At 38.0% G+C, this 18,311-nt stretch overlaps 2 protein-coding genes across 4 annotated transcripts; one reads left to right on the forward strand and one right to left on the reverse strand.

Moving 5' to 3' along the window:
* Position 1: 1 nt before the first annotated feature.
* Positions 2 to 7,956, reverse strand: LOC119783287 (gastrin/cholecystokinin-like peptide). Of its 3 annotated transcripts, none has more exons than XM_038284727.1 (4): positions 7,537 to 7,956; positions 625 to 731; positions 294 to 534; positions 2 to 183 (listed from the first exon to the last, which is right to left on the reverse strand). In XM_038284727.1, exons 3-4 carry the CDS (start codon positions 523 to 525, stop codon positions 104 to 106), a joined length of 312 nt encoding a protein of 103 aa, XP_038140655.1. In that variant the 5' UTR covers positions 526 to 534; positions 625 to 731; positions 7,537 to 7,956; the 3' UTR covers positions 2 to 103. The 3 variants fall into 3 exon arrangements, with proteins under 3 accessions (XP_038140655.1, XP_038140654.1, XP_038140653.1); XM_038284726.1 differs by having other exon boundaries at positions 294 to 527; positions 625 to 696; positions 7,537 to 7,952; XM_038284725.1 differs by having other exon boundaries at positions 294 to 527; positions 7,537 to 7,952.
* On the forward strand, positions 7,595 to 14,030 carry LOC119783284 (keratin, type I cytoskeletal 19-like). The gene is made up of 9 exons (XM_038284722.1): positions 7,595 to 7,943; positions 9,842 to 9,967; positions 10,785 to 10,867; positions 11,032 to 11,188; positions 11,278 to 11,439; positions 11,520 to 11,645; positions 13,209 to 13,438; positions 13,524 to 13,561; positions 13,661 to 14,030. Exons 1-9 carry the CDS (start codon positions 7,665 to 7,667, stop codon positions 13,765 to 13,767), a joined length of 1,308 nt encoding a protein of 435 aa, XP_038140650.1. The 5' UTR covers positions 7,595 to 7,664; the 3' UTR covers positions 13,768 to 14,030.
* The last annotated feature ends 4,281 nt before the right edge of the window (positions 14,031 to 18,311 follow it).

Here is an 18,311-nt window from a genome sequence, read left to right on the forward strand (position 1 = left end):
GTTCATTCTGCAAAGTAGTTTATTCAAACATTTTCAGTGGTTAAATTCAACTTTTCTGTACAGTCTGAACAAAAAAAAAGCACGCCGAGCAGGTTGGCCTCTCTCACTCTGCTGCTTCCCTGCGTCCGAAGTCCACCCAGCCCTGGTAGTCCCGATCCGACATGCAGTCAGAATTCATCACCTCTGTGAACAAACCATTCCTACATTGAACCACAGACAGAATGGATCACTTTCTGCACGTTCACCCACCTGATCTGATAATCAGCGGGAACATCAGCACTTGAACTGCATACCTGAGATGGCTTGCATGATCTGTTTGGTCATTATCTCCCGCTCGTCCTCAGACAGGTGCGCCCGTCTCTCCGCCCGAGCTGACTCCCGCACTTTCTCCCTCTTGGCCAGAAGCTGCTGGAGGACGTTTCTTTCCTTTGTCTCCACGGCTGCAGAGCTTTCAGGGGAGGATGCACAGTTGGAAACCAGCAGGGCCGCCAACAGTGCAAAGACCAAAACTATTTTCCCAGCCATATCTGGAGCCAGAACAGAAAAGAATAGAAACCTTCCTTTTAGAAATGCATAAAAAAACTAACAAAAAAAAACATGTATATATAAAAAGATAAAACATACCTGTGAGGATTAGATGTGATGTTCACCCTGAAGAAGAGAGGTGCTTCTGCAGATCTGCCAGGTGGGTAAACCCTTTTATAGCAAAGAGGGAATGAAAGCAGCACTGCCTAAAATCAAAGATTGATAACTTTCAGCAGAGAACATTTGATGGATTGGCGGATACTTGGGAAGGAAGTGCGTAAAGGAAACGACACGTCTAAAACCTGTTATAATGCTTTTCACCTCAATGGAAAGACCTTTTCCTGCTGCAATAAAAGTAAAGTCAATGTGTTTAAAGAAGAAACTCAATAAGGTTTTAGAGCTGCTTGGACTCAAAACAAAGCTTCTAGTGTAACTATGGATTCAGCTTTAAAGGAGATTCAAACACAAACAAACATAAACCAAAGCAGTGAAACAGAAAAATTGCAAGGCAAACTTTTTACACTATTTCATATGAGAATATTTATGAAATCAGATAATGCTCACTACAGCAATTCATAAAGTTTTAGTTAATTTTCTTTTTATGAGGTAGAAATTCTTGTTGTATTTTTTTTTGGCCATTTGGGTCCATACTAATTTCAACCCAATAAATTACTCTAAATTTGACTTTCATGTTTCTTTTCACTGAAACTAATAACATTTCAGAGTGACTCAACAAGAATATATATGAATCTGATGGAGAATCAGTGGAAGGAGCTACAGATTAGAATGATGGCAAGGAGGCCTTCCAACCCAGATGATGTGGAGCTCATCCAATCCAATCTACTTTATTTATATAGCACGTTTTCAATAAACACAAGGTTTCCAAAGTGCTGCACAAAAAGATCAAATAAATAAAATAAAACTAAATAAAATGAAAGCACTGCCCGCACAGGATAAAAATATGCATGTAAATACATAAAATCAACACTCTACATGGTGTCAAACGCCAAAGAAAAGAGGTGGGTTTTAAGAAGGGTTTTAAAATGAAACAGAGGTGGCCTGTCTAAAATTCAGCTCCAAAGTTTTGGAACGGAAAACGCTCGATCCCATCTGAGCTTAAGCCTTGCTTTCGGCACTGTCAGGAGCAGCTGGTCAGCTGACCTGAGAGATCGGCTGGGGGTTTAGGGGTGCAGCAGCTCAAAGAGTTAAAATGGGGCAAGGCCATTCAAGACTTTAAAAGTGAATCCCCAAAGACAAACCCTCAAAATACCTTTTCGAAAAGCACTTATAAGAATGGTATAATTGCTATAATGCCTATAAAGTATAGAAATTGACATGAGAGTTAAAATTTGTTTAATATATATTTACTTTCTTCCTTTTAGTACTTAGTCTTAGTTTCCTTTGGCTTATTTCTATTGAGAAACAAAGATTTTGGATTATAGAAATTTACTTTAAATCAAACTCTACTATGAATAATTTGACGTTTTATAACACCCAAAAATTGTGGTTGTTTGCACCTGGTTTAAATGGACTCATCTGTAGAGGGATGATTTCTATCTATTTCTGAAATAAATTCAAAGGGAAGGAAATGTGTGGACGTAATTGTCTTCAGGGGTCCTAATATGTTCCATTGGGAGCAACTGGTTCAAACAGGGATCATCTATGGAGTCGGTGCAAAGAAATTTATATACAAAGTATTGTACTCATTTGTTAAATAGTTTAACTTATCGCTATAACTGATCAAAATGTTAATGGTTAGAAATTAGCGAAGGGTAATTGACCCAAACACTCTGTTGCTTTGAACGTCTGTGACTTTAAAGCAGCTGCTTTTGTTTGAGAGTAAAAAGGGCGACAATTGCCCCCACATCGTCTTTATCTTTACGACAGCAGCTGTAGGGTAAAGAAAACTCTCTAAAACGATCGGCTGCAGGAGAGCTGCTGCTCTCTGTGCTTCCCCTCCTTTCTAGTGACTTCATCTCAGGCGTTAAAGGCATTAATCCTGTGTTTATTGGGTATAGATTTTCCTTTCTGAAGAGGTTGAGCCCCTGTGTGGTTCGATGTGATTTATATTCTCATAAAGTAGCAGGATCACTGGATTTAGAAAGAGTGAAACATCAGCAGAGTTGTGTCCTGTCACCTGCCCTTCACTCAGTGCCCCGTTTCACATTTGTACTAAAGTAATTTTACATGCATCAACATCTCTCCTCCCAAAAGTTATTAAAACTTATTTTTCTCACAGATTGTGGTGGTTCTGACCTTTGTGAACTTTCCCGAAGGATTTTCTCATACTGCAGGTTTTTGTTATGCTGTTTCGGGTCCACCCGACCTGCCCACGCCCCACTGTTTACTGTTGCTGCTGCCCTTTTAACATCCTGCCATCACTAACAGGTCTGAGCAGTCAGACGGCCTTCTAACATCTTGTTCCTCTCATTCCCAAATGTCCCTTTTGAAATGACCTTGTCTTAATAAAGATTCTAGATTCTTTAAAGTTCTGTATAAAATAAAACTAAGATCAACCCAACCTTTATCTACAGAAAGTAGATTAAGACATCAACTTTTTATTTCTTAATTCTGTTTTGTGGTAGTAATCACCAATATTTGTCCTACATTGCACATGAGTCTTATCTGATAAAGGGCCACAGACAGAGACAGCTTTCTGACACGACTAGTTTCCCAGATCAGACTCCCACATTCAGACATGCACACACACCCTCTTAATCTGTAGAAGGCAGCAGATAATTGTCTCTGTTGCTTTTAGATTGTTTTTACAGATAAAAACAGACAGATTTCTCTTGGAATTGTTTAAACCAAGGTAATGTCTGGTGGTAAGCAGGTTGGTGACCTCGATACAAAAAACAGTTGGGATGAGTAGGTGTTTCATCATGTGTCCATCCACCCTTCTCTTTTCAGTCTTCACCAAGAACAAAAGATTGTAGTAAAAATATCCGACTGGCCTTATTTTGGGAGGAATCTGACTTCCCACATAAATGAATTATAGTAAAATCCTACCCTGAGAATAAGGATTTAAATTTTGGTTGATATGAACATTGAATGTGTTATTTTGTGATTAAATGTTATTTTGTCTTTAGTTGTCAGCTGTTATTATTTCCCTCATCTCAGTCTTAGCTTCAGCTCTCCCACAGCTACTGTTCATTAGCACCAATCCAACGCCTCCTTTAATGTGAAATTTGATAAATAAAATAAGTTATGCAATGTTTAGGAATAAATACAATTAGGGAGAGCTTTAAAGGTCCTGGAGGTTCTTTCCTTAGTGCAAGGTAGCAGTTTAATTTCACATTGTGCATACTATCCAGTTAAGCCCATTCAGAATATAATGGATTCCCTAAAATCTATTGACATTGATGCCACCTATAACAATTAAAATAAAAACTGATACCTAAGTCTTCAGGGTACACATGGGGGATTGCTCTTGTTATAATAGTATCATTCTTTTTTAGAAATTAACCCACTATTTATTCACTGATTCATTGAGACCTTGCAAAAACATCCCAAAAACAGTTGGTTTTATTCCATGTTACTGAGGTAGGATTTTATCATTATATACTTCTTACACCATAACATAACATTAGGCTGTTAGGGTGAGAATAGTGTGTAATAACCAGTTTATTATCTAGATATTATTTTTGTTTCACGCCGATGTTTTCCAAACATATTTGAAATAAAGGTATGTTCCATGCTTGGCTCTGTGTCGAGGCTCTTTGTGGAGATTCTGTTGAGTTTCAGGTTCTTTACCAACAGCTTGTCTGTCAGGACGCTCCTGGTAGGCTGCATTTCTCCATAATGAAGAAGTCATTTAGGATAATTAGTCTCACATTTAAATGTTTTTAATTTCCAACCAGTTTCTAATTTCTTTATGGTCGAAACCCATTATTTACTGAACAGTGCAGAGTGTAGCTTTTGTTTGTACTTAGAAAATAAAAATACCAAAACGTTGCAATAATAACAGAGACTTCCCAGAACCGTTGCCAGTTAGGGCTACATCTCTTGAGTTTTCCCACTGAGAGAAAGTTGCAGCTGCTATGAAAGTGTCCTTCTGTTCCCTCAGGTCTGCACTTTCAAGTTTTAACGACAACTGACAGATTTTCCAAGAAGTCTGTGGGAATTTAAGGAGAAATCATAAAATTGTATTTGTAACATAACAACTATAGTTCTGACACATTTTATTGGGATTACAACAAACAAAACTGTCCCTGTAAAACTGTGATGTAGAAGGACAATGAAAGATTTTCTTTTTTTCAGCTAATGAAACATCAACAGTGTTGTGTACATTATTATTAAAATTGACGTCTTGGTCAATAATTTGAAGAACCCCCTTTTGCTGCAGTTGCGGATGCAGGTTTTTTGGGGTACATCTAAAATTTAGGGGACTAAAATTTCTAACAAAGTCTATACATAGAGGACATCAAACATTTACACACCTTTCCTCTATATGTCAGCACAGCTCAGATAATATGGTCATTTGAATGTCTGTTTAAAACTCATCTTTATTCCTCTGCCTTGGACTGATGTTAACCGTCTGTTAAATGGATGAATCAGACACAGTCTGTAATATAACTCTTTACTCTTCTGTGCTTTTTTTTTGTTTGTGAAACACTTTTGACAACTAGTTTGCTTTTAAATGATTCAGAAAATGTGATTACAATTGTTAACATCCATCCATCCATCCATCCATCCATCCATCCATCCATCCATCCATCCATCCATCCATCCATCCATCCATCCATCCATCCATCCATCCATCCATCCATCCATCCATCCATCCATCTTCGCAAGTCTGTTGCAAACTATTTTTACCCATTCCTTTTAATTAAAATAGCTCTCTGAACCTTTTTCTGCTGTTGTTGTTTGGCCATTTTTTAAACTGAACCTTAACATCTGGATCTGACTGGATATTAATGTTTCTCATTATATATAGTCTTTGTTTGCATCTTCACATACAGTAACATACTGTAGGTTTAGGTTTGGTTTTATCTGATCACAGCACTTTTTTCATTCATTTGCTGTTTTTCCTACATGACTTTATTCTTGCTGTTTGCATAAAAACCAAAGAGTGCATGGGGATAAATGCACTGATCTTTCTTTATTCTCTGGATATCCGATAGGCCGTTGGTATTACACAATGCTATGAGTTCACCAGTCACCATATTGATACTGCCTAGTTACCACCAGCCAGAATGTAAACAATATGTGAGCTGTAGAATCAAACAATGATGATATCCTCAATTTCAGAGGGACTTTCAGAGGGACTTTTACAATAAAGATCATTTCATCACCTTGACACACACTTGCTATTTTATAGCATTAGTAGATTACTGTCAGTCATGGTAAAAAATGGGTACATCATATTGCATATCAAGTATAAAGTCTATAAATCCTGTAATATAACATTGTATTCAAATCTATATATATATATATATATATATATATATATATATATATATATATATATATATATATATATATATATATACATACATACATACATACATACATACATACATACATACATACATACATACATACATACATACATACATACATACATACATACATACATACATACATATGTATATATATATATAGTTGCTTTTTTGTTATTTTAATATAATATTTTAAGTACATCATCCACTGATTGTACAATTACCTATGAAACATCTTCTCAGAGCCAGAAAACTGCTTGTTGTTGCAACCAAATTCTACACACGTTGGCATGTTTATGCCGTGACTCTGTGAGAGTAGGAAGTATCAAGATGGTGGCTTCAGGTTTTTGACCAATTGGATATTCTGAGAATAAACAGAGATCAGTGGATAAATGTCCTATGAACAGATTCCCCCCTGCGGATCTCGGCAGCTCCTCCAGAGTCAGCATTGATCCGTTCGCTGCACCTCAAATCTATGGTCTTCTTGTCAGGCCTTTGGTCAGCCATCTTTTGGTTGTAGTGGATGCATTTTTTTGAATGATAAGTTAAGCAGTGTCTCTGTGAGAGGTATGAATTTTGGGATATTGTTCTAAAACCACTTTAGACACACTTCACAACTTTCTTCTTGTTACTTCTGCTTTATTATTTGGTCCATTGCTTTCTTACAAACCTCTGACGTTTTCACAGAAAAGCTGTATTTAAACAGATTGACATATACAGACTGATCCTTCCCACTTTCCCAACAATTTACTATGTTGGTTTGGTTTATGGCACAATTCCAGTGAAAAAAATTTGGTTTGTTTTTGTGCTCAGAAGTAAAACATTTATAAGGGTTACTTAATGATGTTATAAAAGCTATGGCAATGGAACAACCTCAGTTGAATTAGGCAATGTCCATGCTTGAAACTGTTTGGGAAAAGGCTCAAACATGTTTTTTCTTAAAAAGATATGAGATGGAAGAATGGTGATGAACATCTATAGGCTCTGTTAATGACTGTAGATGGCTGTATAAGTATTTTTGCAATGGTTGTGGTAATAAATGTATCATTAAAGACCTGTGTAGACACATGAATGTGCATGTTTATATGTAAATAATTTTGATTAAAGAGTTTGTTCTCTTAATGGACTGCATGGACTCATAAATAGGTTTTCGAGAAAATAATTGGTGATCAGGACTATTGGGAGAGGTATGATAATAATCTTTTCAGACATAACCACTAAATTACACATAATTTCCATAATGTTTGCATGTGTTTCCTTCTTAATTGTATTGGATTGTCTAAAATTATAGTTGTTATTTAATCCATTTAAGTTATTTATTCATGCTTTTTTCTTGGGATATCTGCCCTCCTTTTAAGATCCTGTCTTCAAAGATATTTCAGTAATTACAGCATTTCAACCTCAGCAGTGTTTAAAGCCATAGAGGCAAGTCTCATGCTCTAGTATCTTATCAGTCTAATTGTCAGTTTCAAGCTGTAGAACGAGATCATTTAACCTGTTTGGTAAAAAGGGGCCCCCACACACCCATTCAGCTATTTGCAAATATCTGTTATCCACATGCAAGGCATACCTGTGATTGTTATGCTGCAGGCCCTGATGTTGTCTCCCCTTTTATAAAGCATCCAGCTGTCCACAGCAGTGTCAGAGCAGTCTCCTGTTGCAGGCCCTCATCTCCTCCTCCTGCAGCTTAGTAACATCATGTCTGTGTCTGTCAGCCAGCAGAGCTTCAGCTCCAGTTCATCTGCCATAGGATGGATGCAGCAGCGCGCACCCAGCGGGCCTTTTCAAAAACGCGCACCCAGCGTGTATGGAGGAGCGGGCGGCTACGGGACGCGCATCTCCAATGGGTCCTCTTCTATCTCCTCTGTCTTCAGCTCCAATGGCTCTCTAAGCACCGGGGCAGACTTAACTGGGATCAACGGTGGGAAGATCACAATGCAGAACCTCAATGACCGTCTGGCCTCTTACCTGGAGAAGGTAAGACAATCTCCTCATCTTTGATCAGAGAATCTCTCATCTGCAATCATAAGGATATTTGATTTTCTCTAAGAATTAAATTATATTAAATTGATGCACGCATCATTTTTGGGTGATCAACAATAGATGAGAAGATATGATAGAGAAACATCACAAACCAGAAACTCTTCTTTTTTTTTTTATAATCTTCTGGTAAGTTCCCTCTAAGCTCTTTGCCAAATAAAATGTTGCAAAAAAGAGATGTCATCAGTGATACCACACAGTAGAATTTGTACTCATGTATTTGTTCCCCTAATGAAAACAGCTTGTATTTCAATTAACTCTGTGTGTCTTTTTTCACTGCAGTTTTTTGTTCGAAACATATTAGGCTAATTAATGCAAGATTCAGCAAAAAAAAAAAAAAAAAAAAAAAGAGAGATAAAAAAAACAGCTTCAATAAAATTCCTAAAATAACTTTCTGCGGATTATTAATATCTGTGTATAAGATTTTATTGCTAAGATTTCCTCATTAGAAACTAGTAATGGAAAATGAGTATATTCCATTTTGCTGTTTGATTAAAAAAACTCCATAAAAATACATGAGTGGTCAAAATCGATTAAAAGAAACTTACATTTCTTTTGATTTAATTTTCACATAAAAAGGTCACCCATTCCTGCTTCTTCTTTTTTTTTATATATATATTAACTTTTTATATAAATATCTAATGTTGCCATCTCTACATCATTTTGACAATCTTCTGCATTTTTCATTAAAATCCTGCTTTTGTGTCGGAAAGCGTCTGTTTAGCGCCATCTGCTGGTTTAAAACGGGATTACTTAATCTGATATTTTAGTGCCCATTCACACAGAACTGATGCAACCATGTGCACCATGAAACAAATCATTATTTGTTTCCAATTAACTAGTTGATGAATATTTGTTCATTATTATTATTATTATTATTATTATTATTATTTAATATTTTATTCCCATAAATCTCATCTGGGCTCCGCCCAGTAAAATCTCTGCCCAACTGTGGGGACTATCAACAAAACGACCTCTTATTCTCACTCATAAATTTCATTATTTTATAATTTGCGGTGAAAATTGGATTTCAGGGGAAACAGCGACCCCTATTGTTCTACTGGTTCCCGTGTCATGGAATAATTATTTTAAACCTGCAAAGAAAATTAAACCAAGGGCTACAATCTCTACTCATCATGATTTGATCAGTAGAATAAGAAATTATTCGTGTTATTTCATGGTTTATATATTTTAATAAAAAAACATGCAAAGATTTCTTTGCTACCTGTTAAACAACTAAACAGAAAAAATGTATTTTAAAAATGTATTTTAAAGGAAAAATATAACTTCCAGCAACAATAAAATCTGGAAGAACCATCATTATATTCAGATTATATTTGTTCCCGGACAGTCCAATAGTTTTAAGTTTATATAAAAAAAAAAAAACTGCTACTTTTTTATAGGATTTAGAAGTTTTTGAAGTTTGTAGAAAACATAGAGACCACTGAGAAAAGATGCTGTTTTAGTTATCTGTAATAGACTCTTTAGTTTTAATCTACAGGCTACTGAAATTTAATTTCCAAACAAAGTTAATTTTTATTCAAAATGTGTTTTTCACCTATGTTTTCCCTCAGAAAGTGTCAGGAACTCCATATTTTTACTCACACGTAACAAAATCAGTGATGAACAGAATATAGCTGAACGTGTCTCCTAGTTTGTTTTCCATATAGCTTGTCTTTCATCTCTAACATATTGTATGTCAATATAGATCAGACTAAACAAGATTAAATATTTTCAAAGAATTAATATTTAAGAATTTAAGATAAGACTCTGGGTTTCTTTAACCGAAGCATCTCAATAAACTGGCTGAACCCGGTTCATATGTGTTTCTGTAGGTTCGCTCTTTGGAGGAGAGGAACAGGAGGCTGCAGCTAAACATCGAGGAGTTCTGTGTGAAGAACACATATATAACCAAAGACTACAAGTCCTACTTTTCCACCATTACTGACCTGAAAGCAGAGGTATCCCTCACATTTTGCATCACATCATAGATGAATGAGAAAAAAGAGGGTAGTCCTGCAAAGATAGAAAGGAATGCTTCTTGATTTCACTTAAGCTCCATAAATATTTCATTCATTTCGAAGTACTAAAAAATAGTGAAGAGAAATAGCTCAGTATGTCAATAACATACTATATGTGCTCAAACAAAAACAAACAATCATTTATTTTTTGATTAAATCGGTCTGTTGCTCAACAGATGATTGTAATCGAGCAGAAGAAAACAGCTCATACTGTAATACTTAATAATATACTGTATCTTTCTAAGGAAACACTGGAACAAGAGGAGATAAGGTTTCACAAATCATTTTGAGGGACACAGGAATGTATTTTCAGAAATAAAGGTTTTACTTTTAAACAACCTGTTTATGTCTGACTACCTCATATATTATAGGTTTCCTGCTTTTCTTAATCTTTTTTTAAATCTTTATCTATAGTGGTGCTAATAGCTACACAACCCAGGAAAATACTAAAAGCAGCATAGCTGACTTGATACCCTTTGTTAAAAAAAAAGAAAAAAAGAAGAAGAATGTCAACATCAGACGTTTGGTAAAGATTCACTGTTTTGATAAATAAAAAATCTCTAAGGTTGATTTGAATCACTGTGGAGCGTTATGTGGGGAACTAGTCCTAAACTCTCAACAGTAAGTAGATTTTCTGCAGGTCAGTGACCTCGCTAACTAATCACTTCCTACTGAGTCATTTTACAGCTCTAAAAGACGATACAGATCAATCCTGTATAGATGGTGGAAGATAAATGTCATGTTTCCTTCCTTTCAGATCGCAAGAACAATTTCAGAGAACCATGGATTGCGTCTGCATATTGACAACTCCCGATTTGCATCAGAGGACTTTAAAATGAAGTAAGTTAGCTCTTAAATACCTTTAGGCCCCTAAAGCTTAACAATCAGATACCAGAAGTGTTTATTTTTTAGACGATCAGGAGGTCTTAAAATAGGATTTTATTATTCTTTGATTGCACTTTAACATAATGATGATATAATGAATGAATAAATGTGACGTGTAGGTATGAGATGGAGGTTAACTTGCAGAAGACAGTGGAGGCTGATGTGTTTCGCCTCCGAGGGATCCGGGACAGCCTGACTCTCAGCATCAGCAACCTGGAGATGAGCGTGGAGGGGCTGAAGGAGGAGTTAATCTGCTTGGCCAACAGCCACAAGGAGGTCGGATTTTCTGAAAATAAAACACAATAGTCTCTAGAAAATGAGGAGGGGAAGGTGGAATAAAACAATTCATGTGTGGCCTTCTGCAGGAGATGGAGAAGCTGAAACTCCAGGGCTCTGGGAAAGTTAACGTGGAGGTGGACAACGCAGGGTCCTCTGACCTGATGAGGGTCTTGCAGGAGATGAGGGAGCGCTATGAAACCGTGATGAAAGACAACAAGCTGGAGGTCGAGAAGTGGTACCAGTCCAAGGTGAGGCTATCCCAGACCTTACCCTAAATATAAATAAATAAATAAACCTGTTGTTAATATTTCTTCTCCTCTGCTTGAAGATGGAAACTCTCCAAAACCAAATCATCACCTGCAAGACAGAGGTGAAGACGTATCATTCTGAGATTTCAGAGCTGAAGAGGACCTACCAGTCTCTAGTGATAAGCCGACAGTCTCTGTACACTGAGGTGAGGCACATAGCTAAGTGCTCCTGGTTTTAAAGATTCAACCTCTAAATTCATCATAAATCTAAGGATACATGCATTAATAGAGCGTGTGACAAAACAATTATAATTTCCCTTGATTGAACAAAGTATTAGAATCATTCTTAATGTCCCTTTTAAATAAAAGATCGACATGAAATCCTCTCCACTGCTGTCAGGGTCTGCAGTGGGCCCCCAATGGGAGAGTCTTAATGTGAACAAGTTCTTATTTTTATTGAGATTAATCCGTCAATTATAATTCAAACTTCCATTGTTTATTTAAATAAAAAAGAATAAGAACGAAGCTTCAGACTTCAGTTCTTTAAAGCTGTAACAGTTTTAATCAATGTAATGATGACATGTCCTCAAATCAAAAACATGTATTTTGTCATGCTAGCCAGCATGAACAGCTTATTTACAAGATTACATCCACTGACTATCAGTATAAATGTCTTGTTCATTTTAGGGTTGTTTTCAGTTATGCTGAGCCAATTTTTTATCTTGTGGCTCAAACCCATAAAATTACACAAAATATACACAATTGTTCTGCAGCAAGTAGCTAAGAAACCACACACTTTTAAAAATAATTAGCAAGGTCCTGGTATTCACCAATCTTTTTAACTGAAGAGAAAATTATTTTTTTTAGATGTGTTTGGTGTAGTTTTAGCATAGTTTATATGTTTGTTATTGAGGTTGAACTCTTGGCCATTCTTAAAACGGATCTATTCCAAAAACAGTTTTAAGGTGTGGTAGGGTACATCTTCCAGATGGAATAGCCAGAAGCGGCAAGTTTAAAAAAATCCAGCTGCCAATTCTTGAAGTTAGAGAATGTGAAGGCAGGACTGATTTTATTATTCCTTCCGCTTGGTGCAAATCACCACTCCCATAGGCAGGGAAACAATAATTAAATTAAACCACCACAATGGCTGCCTGAAGGTATAATATTCCTTGGCTTTAAAGCCAAAGCATACTAAATGGTTTAAACCAGCCCTGTCAGTAAGGAAGCTCATCTATTCAGCCTGAATTATAAGTTTAAATTGTGATGTTTGGAGGCTGTGATGTGCAACCGTTTATTTTTATCAGGTAGAGCTCAAATGCATTCATTAAAAATCTGAAATTCTATATGAGAATTACCTGCATGATGGGTTGATGTAAATCAAAATTGAACTTACGGTAATCAAAAGCTTGCAAACTACCAAACAGTAGTCCCTAATGAAAAAAATGTGCATTAGAAATTCTCAAAAGAAAACTCATGTCCAAGTCCACAAACATATTTCTGTTATCCAGTTGTCAATAATTTGATGCCCTCTGGTGACGGAAAACATATATAGTCAAATGAGCAAATATACTTTAAGAAAGGGAGAGTTAGCTTGTAAATATTACAGAACATATGTCTCTAGAGTTAAGGCAAAAACAGACAAAAAGCATATAAACGTCTTTTCAAATCTGCAAAGCAGATGACTGCAAAGCCTCCTTAAAATCTATATTTGATCAAATAATCAGGTTGAAATGACGCCCTTCCTCATATTTCCCCTGTCTGTCCTTTAGGTTGAGTGCCTGCAGCAGAATGTCTCTGAGGTCAACACGCAGTACTCTGTTCAGCTCAGCCAGTACCAGTCGATCATCACCACTCTGGAGACAGAGATGCAGAACATGAAGGCCTCTCTGCAGCAGCTGCAGAACAACTACAGCGTGCTGCTGGAGCTTAAGCCAAGGCTGGAGAAGGAGATTGATGAGTACAGAAGGCTGCTGGAAGGAGAGGCATATGAGCAAAAGAAGTGAGTCATTTCTACCTAGAAATAAACAGCATCTATTCACAGCAGTTAAAGTTAAACTTTATTATGAATTCCATCTCTTCTAAAGGGTTGTTATCATCAAACAAGTGAGGGAGGAAGTTGAAGGTAAGAACCTTTTAACCTTTAATCCTGGTGTTTTAGTGATAAAATCTTGGAAAAGTCCCCTTCTTGTTGCATCAGACTGACTTTGTGTTCCCTCTGCAGAGCAAAAACCTCACATTGAGAAGAGAGTGAAAACCATCATAGAGCAAATTATTGATGGAAAGGTTGTGTCCCACTCTGTGGACACCCAAGTGCACACCATTCAGTGACCTATCTGCCTCTTCTAAAGCCTGTTAAGTTAGTAATTTGTGTGTGCTTTTGTCAGAATTTTTGGTATTTTCTTTTGAGTTGAAATAAGTAAAACACTGGATTTATCTGAGAGTCTTTGTGTCATAAATGTGTATAGATTTCACCCCCAATCATTAAAGATGTCAAACATAATAAAAGTAAGTGTTTTAACTGTCTTCCCTTTAAATAGTGATCCTGACATAATAAAAAGTAAATTTAATAAATACTTGCGTTCTGACCACCAGAGGTCTCTATTGTCTTTCTGTGAACATGCTCTGGCACAGCCTCAAATTGCATAACCCTAGTTTGCTAAAATGGAAACAGATTTTTGCTCTAAGAAGAGAACTTTCCAAATCAGTAAGGTGCTGGGTATGTAAAAGTGAGGCTCAAATACCAGTGGCATTTTAAAAGTCTCAGAGGAAAAGGAGCCAAACCTGGAAGTGGTTTACTGTAGCAGAGGGACCAGCAGAGAGGAAAAACTTGTGTAAGTGCATGGATGAGAGGTTCAAAATGTTCAAGAATAAAAAAATGATGCCTTCCCACTCTTTCCAAAAACATCAAAGATTTATTTTGTTAAAGTGTAATTAATTCAAGCAGAGGTTAAGGATTAGTTTTTGATTCACTTGGTAAAAGTGACTCACTTGTTTTGGACCGCCCTCTTTGGAATGCTTTTGTGCTATAACATTCTTCAAAAGGCTAAAGTTGTTTAGATTCAGCACTGCAATTTGTAATCCTCTGACAAAAAGCTTTTCACACAGTTTCAACTGTGTTGAGGAAAAAAGGTTGAGGCTTATCAATCTAATCAATTCACATATTAAACCAGTAGTGTTAAACCATGGCAACTGTGTGTTTAACTTGAAAAAATTATGTTTCAAAGTAAAATTTTTGTTGTCAGATTTGCCCTGATGATCTCTGGTGAAGGTATGTTTGGGCTACTGGTCTTGCAGGCTTAAGGGCTGTGTATACTCCCGTGTCTCGGTTATCTTGTTGCAGGTAAGATGCAGATATTTTTGATTTATACCCAATTATGTTATTCCATGCCACAATGCAAGAGGGACAATCACGAACTAGCTAGGATTGTGGGTGTCCGTGTAACGGTTTGACGAGCTCATATGACAAGCTCATATCTGCGTTAACTTTGACACACTCACAGATGACCTGGTTTCTGAGCATAAACCAGGCTTTGCCTCTTGTATGATAAATAACACTGCTCAGAAAAATAGAGGGAACACATAAACAACACACTTCAATCAATTCAAACATCCACTTAGGAGGCCACACTGATTGATAATCAATTTCACATGCTGCTGTGCAAGTGGAATAGACAACACATGGACATTTTTGGCAATTAGCAAGACACAATCAATAAAGCAGTGGTTCTGCAGGTAGGGACCACAGACCACTTCTCAGTACCAATGCTTTATGGCTTATGTTTTGGTTACTTTTGAATGTTGATGCTGCTTTCACACTGGAGGTGGCATTAGACGGACTCTACAACACACACAAATTGGCCAGGTAGTGCAGCAAATCAACGGAAGCTCTGGCAAGAAAGTTTTCCTGTGTCCGTCAGCATATTGGCCAGAGCCAGGAGGTGCTACCAGGAGAAAGGCCACCAAGAGAACACCAGGAGACATGATGGAGGCCTTAGGAGGATAACAACCCAGCAGCAGGACCGCTAACTCCACCTTTGTGCAAGGAGAAACAGGAAGAGCACTGCCAGAGCCCTGCAAAAGGACCTCCATCAGGCCACACATGTGCATGTGTCTGTGCAAATGGTCAGAAGCCAACTCCATGAGGATGGTATGAGGGTCCTCACAGATAGAGGTTGTGCTCACACCCCAACAGCAGGGTGCTTGGCATTTGCCAGAAAACATTAGGATTAGCAAATTCGCCACTGGTGCCCTGTGCTCTACACAGATGAGTTTCATACTGAGCACATGTGACAGACATGACAAAATCTGGAGACAGCTGGAGACACCTTGCTGAGTGATCTGCTGTCTGTGACATCCTTCAGCATGACCAGTTATGTGGGTCAGTAATGGTGTAGGGTGCCATTTTTTTGGAGGGCCGCACAGCCCCGCATGTGCTCACCAGAGGTAGCCGGACTGTCATTAGGTACCAAGTGGAGATCCTTACACCCCTTGCGAGACCATATGCTGGTGTGGTTGGTCCTGAGTTCCTCCTAATGCAGGACAATGCTAACTAATGTGGCTCGATTGTGTTAGCAGTTCCTGCAAGATGAAGGCATTGAAGCTATGGACTGGCCAGCCTGATCTCCAGACCTGAATCCCATTGAACAAATCTGGGACATCATGTCTCAATCCATTAACCACTGTCAAGTTTCACCACAGACTGTCCAGGAGTTTGTGAATACTTTAGTCCAAGTCAGGCAGGAGATCCCACAGGAGACCATCCACCACATTATCAGGAGCATACCAAGGCGTTATAAGGAGGTCATGCAGAGATGTGGAGGCCACACACAATACTGGGCCTCATTTAAGGACCTGTTTAAAGGAGTTTACATTTTTTCCCCACTTTTATTTTGTGTGTGACTCCAATTCCAGGCCTCCATTAGTTAATAAATGTGATTTCCATTTCTGTTTTTTGTGTGATTCATTTGTTCGCACATTCACATTCATGTACAAAACAAAGTATTCAATGATATTTCATTCATTCAGATCTATGATGATATTGAGTATTCCCTTTATTTGTTTTGAGTAGAGAACACTGCAACTAAACTACACTGAAATTTAACACAAAGATATGTATTTTAATAGAAAAATTAGTTTGTGCTGCGACAGGAGGGCCCCCGGTTTAAACCCCAACTCCATCTGTCCCAGTCATTGTTTCCTTGGGCAAGACACCTAATCTACATTGCTGATGGTGGTCAGATGACAGTACAATGTAGTTTGTCACCATCAAAGTGTGAATGTAGAGTAAAGCTCTTTTAAGTATCTTGCCTCAAATGGGTGTTCTATAAGTCCATGCCATTTATCATGTACCTATCCTTTGTTTGTTCTTAACCCAGCCCTTAGACCAAAGGTTCAAGAGAGTTAAATGCAGGGAAACCACATTTACACAATCTTTTAAGTTAGGAGAAAATTACCACAGAAGGATCTGTCTTTGATAGCTGTCATAAAAGCTGACAGGGAATCAGCACCAGAGATTGGTATTTGGCTAAGGTCTGGAAGATTGATGTACCTCTCATTCCTCATCAAGAACAAAAAGCAGCTTAAATCTAAACATAAAGTCATAGCATATTTTTTAATCTGCATACTAATTTTTCCATGCTGAAGCCATTTTGACAGATTGTTTCCATTGTACCAGAATTGATTGCCATGAGGCCTACTAGAAGTCTTTCTTCAGGAACTCTTCCAATAGCTCTCTGGCCTGAGTTTTTGTCTCTGCAGCCCCCCCAGAGGGACACACCTCATGAGTCTCACTAACCAAAAGGGCTAAATAAAACATCTTCTCTAGCTTGACAGTTTTTCTTACTGCCAGTGTCCACCACCAGGTTTGGGGGTTGTTTCCATTAACGATACTACAGAGCGTACGGCCACAAGAGGCAGCTGTTTGCCAATAGAGGCAGAAAACGTGGTCAAATCAAACTCTATTACCGCAGCCCCCGGTGAAATCTCAGAGAAGCTCTCAGAGAGGTGGGAGTTTAATATGTCCCTGACCGAGGTCTCAGTGAGCAGCATTCCAGCACACCCTAACTACTTGTTTGCGCTTGCTGAGGCTGTCCAGCATCCTCCCCTTCCAGCATGTTCAACTATTCACCAGGTGGTAATTGGTGGAGAGCTCCACCCTTCTCTTGGTCTAGAAGCCCCAGATATTTATAAGACTTTATAAGCGATCATCCATGCCTGTCCTATGGTGTCCTGGTGCCAAGTGTACTGTTGGAAATCCTTATGCCTGAACATCATGTTCAATTCATGACTTACACAGAATTCCAATAATGAAACTACACTCGGACTCACAGCTGGGGTGGAAGGATTACTTTGAGTATTTCCTTAACCCAGCTTACCTGAGCAGGTCTGGTTTGGGGACCATTGGATTTCATCCCTACTTTTTGTGGATGACATGGATCTGCTGGCTCCCTCCAGCCAAGACCTACAGATGGTGGTGGGATGGTCTGTAGCTGAGAGTGAAGCAGCTGGGATGAGGTTCAGCTCCTCCAAGTCTAATGGCCATGGTTCCTGACAAGAAAAGGTGGCTCTCAGAGGAGAATTATTGCCTCAATGGGAAGAGTTCAAGTATCATGTGGTTCTGTTCATGAGTGAGGGGAGAAGGCAGTGAGAGATCAATAAATATAATTGGACTGGCTGTTTTAAGTAGTAAAAATGCTAAGTCCTAATAGAAGGTGCTAAATTTAGGTCCATTTTTAGGTCCAAAGGTTAACCCCCAGGTACAACCTTGTTCCATGTCTGCTCCACCGTCAATCACTAATTAGGTGGTGTGGTAATCCACATTGGATACATTTTCCTCTTACCTTGTCTGAATTTCTATTTGGTCTTTAGAAATA

Source organism: Cyprinodon tularosa, unplaced genomic scaffold, assembly GCF_016077235.1.
Source record: "Cyprinodon tularosa strain WSP-4 unplaced genomic scaffold, ASM1607723v1 ctg201, whole genome shotgun sequence".
NCBI lineage: Eukaryota > Metazoa > Chordata > Actinopteri > Cyprinodontiformes > Cyprinodontidae > Cyprinodon > Cyprinodon tularosa.